The following is a 7,607-nucleotide window of genomic DNA, read 5'->3' as shown; positions in this document are numbered from 1 at the left end:
GTGTACTACTGAAATTGCTGAAATATTTTGGCTGAAAGGTAAATATTTTAGTGACTGCTGAAATTAATGAAATTCAGTGAATTTCATCAAAATCTCTTTGAAAGTGAAAACCATGGTCTGGACTGCAGCCAGTCAGGCCGGAAAATTCTATAATAATAAGTCATAATGTTATATCAAGAGGATTATCGCCTTGAATAATGCACTAGGAACCCTTGAGAGCAATGCTAAAAACACAGACTAGGAACTGGCGACAAAATCCCAGCTTCTTGTAAAGGTCGACACTTTGAACAGATCAGCGATGCAACCACAGCTGCTTGGTGCTAGTACAACTATCCTATATTGTTCCGTAAGGAAGTCCGCCCAATCCCATTCATGGTTCAGGCCGGCACCCAAGAGTTGATTATACAAGCTAGTGTAATAAATTATGGATGTATCATCCTCGATCCTCCGTCAGTTGTTTTGTTTCCACATGTTACCCAGATGCATATATATGGAGGCCACAAGTTACAAATTAAGCTACAACATCGTGAGGAGCTATAGCACCAAACCAACAATGGAAACGATGGAAATAAGCCTGGTGCTGATCGTTGTTGTCTTGTGCGCCAGTGCTGCTACCCTAGTTACTTGTAGTAGCCCAGGGTTCCACATGCAACTCAGGCACGTTGATGGCAAGGGCAGCTACACCGCCGCAGAGCGCGTGCAGCGCGCTATGGCAAGCAGCCGGCAGCGCCTGGCAACCTTTGTGGACGTGACCGTGCCGGTCCACTGGAACACCAGCCAGTACATTGCAGAGTACCTGATCGGCACCCCACCGCAGCGCGCCGAGGCCCTCATTGACACCGGCAGTGACCTCATCTGGACGCAGTGCTCCGACTGCAGCCAATGCGTCAAGCAGGGCCTGCCCCACTATAACGCGTCCATGTCAAACACCTTCCATCCCATGTCATGCAACGATGCCTTGTGCCTGGCCACCCAGGAGCACTCGTGCCGCCCGGACGGAAGCTGCACTTTCAGGGCTTTCTACGGCGCCGGCGACGCCTCAGGGACTATCGACACCGAGGTCTTCGCCTTTCAAAACGGATCAGCGAGGCTCACGTTCGGCTGCGTCGAGTCGCTGATGATTGCTCCGGGGTCCCTTGACGGGGCGTCCGGCCTCATAGGGCTTGGCCGCGGCCCCCTATCGCTCGTCTCTCAGGCGGGCGCCAACAAGTTCTCTTACTGCCACACTCCCTACCTCGGCAGCAACGCCACCATCGGTGCGAGCAGCCACCTTTTCGTCGGCGCCTTGGCGAGCCTTAGCGGCGACAGCCCTGTGATGTCCATGTCTTTCGTGCAAGGCCCTAAAGAGTACCCATTCTACTACGTTCCACTTGTCGGTATAAGTGTGGGACAGACAAGGTTGCCCATCCCACCGGCCGTGTTCGCTCTGAAACCAAAGGGCACCGGCGGCGGTGTCATCGTCGACTCCGGTACCCCCACTACGGGTCTGGCCCACGGGGCGTATGGGCCCCTGCGCGAGGAGCTCCAGAGGCAGCTGAACGGGAGCCTCGTGCCGCCACCCGCTGACAGCGAGATGGATCTGTGTGTGGCAGTGGCGCAGGAAAAGAAAGTGCCGTCCATGGTGCTCCACTTTAGTGGCAGAGCGGACATGGTGCTGCCCCCGGAGAACTATTGGGTGCCGCTGGACAGTTCCACGTCATGCATGGTCATGGATACATCCAACGACATGACCATCATCGGCAACTTCCAGTTGCAGAACATCCACCTGTTGTACGACCTTGCCAAGGATGAGCTCTCTTTCCAAACAGCCGACTGCAGCAAACTCTGATCACCCACGTTTAGTGTCACTAAGATAAATTTATTTCAACTCATGCATATGTGGAACTTCCATTGATATTGATGCTTCGAAGTTCGAATGAGTGTGATTTATCTTTTAGAAGTCAATCGATTTGTATTTATGGGAGTGTTTGGCACTCCAAACCCGCCTCAAATGTGTGGGTGGGCGGCCCGGTTAGTGACCGGTCAAAAACTGTGATGCCCCCGATTCAATCGTACACTAATCATGCACGCAAATGTGTACGATCAAGATCAGGGACTCACGGAAAGATATCACAACACAACTCTACAAATAAAATAAGTCATACAAGCATCATAATACAAGCCAGGGGCCTCGAGGGCTCGAATACAAGTGCTCGATCATAGACGAGTCAGCGGAAGCAACAATATCTGAGTACAGACATAAGTTAAACAAGTTTGCCTTAAGAAGGCTAGCACAAACTGGGATACAGATCGAAAGAGGCGCAGGCCTCCTGCCTGGGATCCTTCTAACTACTCCTGGTCGTCGTCAGCGGGCTGCACGTAGTAGTAGGCACCTCCGGTGTAGTAGGGGTCTTCGTCGACGGTGGCGTCTGGCTCCAGGGCTCCAGCATCTGGTTGCGACAACCAGGTAGAAGGGAAAGGGGAAAAGAGGGAGAAAAGCAACCGTGAGTACTCATCCAAAGTACTCGCAAGCAAGGAACTACACTACATATGCATGGGTATATGTGAAAGGAGGCCATATCAGTGGACTGAACTGCAGAATGCCAGAATAAGAGGGGGGATAGCTAGTCCTATCGAAGACTACGCTTCTGGCAGCCTCCGTCTTGCAGCATGTAGAAGAGAGTAGATTGAAGTCCTCCACGTAGCATCTCCAAGTAGCATCTCCAAATAGCATCTCCAAGTAGCACCTCCAAATAGCATCTCCAAGTAGCATCTCCAGTAGCATCGCATAGCATAACCCTACCCGGCGATCCTCCCCTCGTCGCCCTGTGGAAAAGGGATCACCGGGTTGTCTGTGGAACTTGGAAGGGTGTGTTTTATTAAGTATCCGATTCTAGTTGTCATAAGGTCAAGGTACAACTCCAAGTCGTCCTGTTACCGAAGATCACGGTTATTCGAATAGATTAAACTTCCCTGCAGGGGTGCACCAACTTACCCAGCACGCTTGATCCCATTTGGCCGGACACACTTTCCTGGGTCATGCCCGGCCTCGGAAGATCAACACGTCGCAGCCCCACCTAGGCTCAACAGAGAGGCCAGCACGCCGGTCTAAACCTAAGCGCACAGGGGTCTGGGCCCATCGCCCATAGCACACCTGCACGTTGCGTACGCGGCCGAAAGCAGAACTAGCCCCCTTAATACAAGAGCAGGCTTACGTTCCAATCCGGCGCGCGCCACTCAGTCGCTGGCGTCACGAAGTGCTTCGGCTGATTCCACGACGTCGGGATACCCATAACTACTCCCGCGTAGATGGTTAGTGCGTATAGGCTCGTAGCCAACTCAGATCAAATACCAAGATCTCGTTAAGCGTGTTAAGTATCCGCGAATGCCGAACAGGGCCAGGCCCACCTCTCTCCTAGGCGGTCTCAACCTGCCCTGTCGCTCCGCCACAAAGATCCACTCGCGGGTGCTCCACCAGCCGACCCGACTTTAGTCTCCACATGTATCATGTATAATGTATATAGTATATACCCGTGATCACCTCCCGAGTGATCACGGCCCGATAGTATAGCACGGCTAACGGACAAGAATGTAGGGCCACAGATGAATATACTAGCATCCTATACTAAGCATATAGGATTGCAGGTAAAGGTAACAACAGTAGTATCAAGGACAGGCTATGCATCAGGATAGGTATAACAGAAAGCAGTAACATGCTACACTACTCTAATGCAAGCAGTATAGAGTAGAATAGGCGATATCTGGTGATCAAGGGGGGGCTTGCCTGGTTGCTCTGGCAAGAGAGAGGGGTCGTCAACTCCGTAGTCGAACTGGTCAGCAGCAGCGTCGGTCTCGTAGTCTACCGGAGAGAAGAGGGGAAAGAAATAATGAATACAGAGAAAACAAAGCATCACAAAATATAACAAGGCAATACGCGGTGTTCGGTGTGCCCTAACGCGGTAGTAGGTGATACCGGTGAAGGGGGGAAAACATCCGGAAAAGTATTCCCGGTTGTCACACCCTAGCTAGTCATGCATTAGAGTGTTGCATCATGTTTACTCTTTCATCAGAAACTTGAAATGGGGAAGCCAGAACCCCCAGTCCCCTCTGAAACCAACTAGGGTTACTAAAATAATTTTTCAATGAACCTGAAATGCCCTTCTAAAATGCCCATCATTTTTGCCTTGGTTCAGAACCTCTGCCAAAAGTGGTGCACATTTTCCTAGGCCATCCTAAGGTTTTTGATTTAAATCATAAATATTTGAATTTGGGCATTTAAAATAATATAAAATATTTAAATGCTCAAATATCTCCAAACTGAAATGTTTCATGTTGGAAATAATCCAACTATGGACCAGGAGTAGTTTGGTGATTTTTGGAGTTGCCTAGGTATTTTATTTAATTCAACAAAGTTGCAGATATATTAAATAAAACAGAAATAGAAAAAAAGGGGGAAAACTTACCTGTGCGGCCCAGCCAGCTGGCCGGCCCAGCTAGCCAGCCAAGCCCACCACTGCCGTCGTCCTCCTGGCGCCAGTCGGCCAGGCGTGTGGCCGGCGCGCGCGCACGGCCACCGCGCCACGCCACCTGCTCGCCTGCTTGCCTGCCCTCCCCTCCTCGCTCGATGCCCTGGACGACGCCACGCCTCCTCCCTGCTCTCTCTCACTCTCCCCCTCCCCCGGCTCCCCCCTCGCTCTCTCTCTCGCCCGGCCGAACACCACCCTCGCCGCCGTTCGCCATAGCCACCGTCTCCGACCACCCCTCGCTCCCCCGACTAGCTCAGGAGCTCCGCCTCGACTCCCTCTTCCTCCCCACCGCTTCACAGCTCCCCGGAAGCCCTGCATCGCCGCCACGTCGCCGTTCCCCTCTTCGGGCTCCGACCACCGTCGCCGTCGAATTCGCCGTCTCCAGCGCGCCCCCGAGCCCGCTTCGACGCCCACTGCAACCGCGGTGAGCTACGCCACCGTTTCCCCCTCTTCTCCCCCTCGTTCCCTCACCGTAGCCTCCTCCCCACCACGGCCGAACCTCCGCCGTCGCCGAGCTCGCCGTCGACGCAGCTCCGGTGACCATTTGGTCACCCCGGCGAGTCCAACGAGTTCGCAAGACCCCGTAGAGCATTCCTAGCGCCTCGCTTTGCTCGACTTCGAGCTCCAGCACCGTTCCCATGCACGACCGAACCCCGGCGGCCGCAGCCGAGCTCGCCGCCGTCGTCTCCGGCCACCCCGACCCCAACGGGCTCCGCCAAGAGCTGCGGGTTGTCCTCAGCTCCACTCCGGTGGCCTCCGCGGTCCATTTGGTGGCCGAAACGACCAAAACCACTTCCGCCGCCGCGTCGGGCTCGCCGGCGACTAAACGCCGGCAGCCGACATTGACTTTGACCACGGGTGGGCCCTGGTTGACTCCCCTGAGTCAATGACAGGTGGGGCCCAGCCCTGTTAATTAAACAGGATTAGTTCTAATTAAGTTTTAATTAAAATAATCACCCTGACATGTGGGACCCACTGTCAGGTTTGACCCAGACCTATTCCGTTGACCTGCTGACGTCACACTGACGTCAGGCTGACGCACTAATTGAATTTCTGGATTTAAATTAAATCAGGAAATTCCAGAATATTATTTAAACTTCAAAAATTCATAACTTTTATTCTGTAACTCCAAATTGGACAAATTATATATGAAAAATGATCAGAAAAATCCAATCTATCCATATGTACTATTTTCATGCATGATCAAACAAGTTAAATTGATGTTTTAAGCATAACAAGAAAAGGCACTTTAAAAGGCCATATTTGAATTTGGAATTTGAATCTTTGATTCAAATTTGTTCAAACCCTTCTGGCTTTAGTTGCATTAGTCCAACACACTCATATTGCCATGTTTCATGCATGCATCATATTGTTGCACATTGTTTGGTGATGCTTGTGTATCGATGTCCTTGCGACAGGATCTGTCCCCGAGGAGTACCGTGATTACCCTAACGAAGAACCGTATCCGTGCATCGAACCATCAGGCAAGCAACCAACCATTTGATCATATCGATACAATCCCATGTTCTCGCTCCTGCTCTCTTTTACTGCATTAAGACAACGCGATTCAAACTGCTGTGTGCTACGGTAGTTGAACCCATTTCCTCTGCATGACCTGTCATTGCCACAGTAACTAGATGAAACCCACTAGCATGTGTAGGAGTTGATTGAGCCATATGTATGTGTTGTTCCTATCTTGCTATGCCTGCTATGCTTAGAGTCGTGTCAGGTCTGGTTCATCTGGGTGATGGGCTAGAGTGAAATGATTATGTCGGTAATGAGAGTGGTGTGGTGAACACGATTTGGTAAAGGTATCGATGAGAGGCCATGTAGGAGTACATGGTGGGTTGTCTCATTGAAGCCGACCTTAAGCACTGAGATCTGTATGTGTGATTTAAGAACCAGCTACTACCATGCATTGGGCCCGAAACCAATGGACCCTCTCGGCTTCTTATTCACCCTAGTTCTCCGTCCAGGAGTTGCAAGTAGTTTCTGGTGTTTGTAGCCTACTGGAGGCCGTGGACAGCGCTGACCGTAGGGGTGGGCTGTGATGCGGTAGGTACGTGGCACGGTGTACCGAATACCCGTTAGGTATCTCGGGAACCCTGTTCACATCGTTCGGGGCCGTATGGGAAACCTCGGCCGGACTCCCTGCGGATGGAACCTGAATAGGCGATAAACCTGGACTGGAGGCTTAGGTGATTAGGTAGGTCGTGGCCGACACCCACGTTGGGCTTCCGCTTGAAGGTTGCTGAGTACATGTCGTGTAAGCAACGATAAGTGGTGAGAGCGTGTATGAAGAAGTACACCCCTGCAGGGTTAACATGATCTATTCGAATAGCCGCGTCCGCGGTAAAGGACTACTTGGTTGCCTATACAGTTCATAGACAAGTAAATGAAAACTACTAAAAGCCTCAAGATAAGTGTGAGTGCCGAGGATGGCTCTTCCGTAGGAAGACGGAGGTGGATCCTCGGTAGTGTATTGAAGTGGTGAATAGTGGACTCGTGTGCGCAAAACTATTTCAAGTTGGAGTATCGTAGGATAGCCTAGCCAAGAGTCAAAGCTGGCTTGCTGCAATAACTCCACCAACCCTTCTTGATACTATGCATGTATATAGGATCTGATGTAAGTCTTGCTGAGTACCTTTGTACTCATGTTGCTATAATCTACATTTTTACAGAAGACGCTGCAACCCCTTCTGATGGGTTCTATGTAGACGTTGACATCAACGAGTAGGCTAAGGACCCAGGTGGTGACCCTGAACTTGTGGAGGACCACGTAGTATAGCTAGGCTTTCCAAGCCTCTTTTATTTTACTAGTTGTCTGTACTCAGACAAGTTACTTCCGCTGTTGGCTTGTATGACTGTATGACTTGTATGTTGGGTCGTGAGACCCGTACCTTTGTGTATGTTATGTATGGCTCCCTGAGCCTTAAATAAAGTACTTGTGTCATAGAGTCATGTTGTGATGCTTCGTTGTATTTGCACATATCGAGCAAATTGTGTGTATGATTGAAATGCTTGGTATGTGTGGGATCTGACTATCTAGTTGTTTATCTTTAGTAGCCTCTCTTACCGGGAAATGTCTCCTAGTGTTACCGC

General features: G+C 51.0%; 1 protein-coding gene across 1 annotated transcript; it reads left to right on the top strand.

Moving 5' to 3' along the window:
* The first annotated feature begins 562 nt into the window (after nucleotides 1–562).
* Nucleotides 563–1,828, top strand: LOC123066727 (aspartic proteinase nepenthesin-1-like). Its single transcript, XM_044489761.1, has one exon. It carries the CDS (start codon nucleotides 563–565, stop codon nucleotides 1,826–1,828), a length of 1,266 nt encoding a protein of 421 aa, XP_044345696.1.
* The last annotated feature ends 5,779 nt before the right edge of the window (nucleotides 1,829–7,607 follow it).

The sequence above is a fragment of the Triticum aestivum genome, chromosome 3B (genome assembly GCF_018294505.1).
Source record: "Triticum aestivum cultivar Chinese Spring chromosome 3B, IWGSC CS RefSeq v2.1, whole genome shotgun sequence".
In the NCBI taxonomy this organism is placed as follows: domain Eukaryota; kingdom Viridiplantae; phylum Streptophyta; class Magnoliopsida; order Poales; family Poaceae; genus Triticum; species Triticum aestivum.
This window is presented reverse-complemented; position numbering and strand designations above follow the sequence as displayed.

Excerpts from the sequence above, each read along its gene's own strand:
- LOC123066727 (XM_044489761.1), top strand. The coding sequence starts at position 563 with ATGGAAATAAGCCTGGTGCTGATCGTTGTTGTCTTGTGCGCCAGTGCT.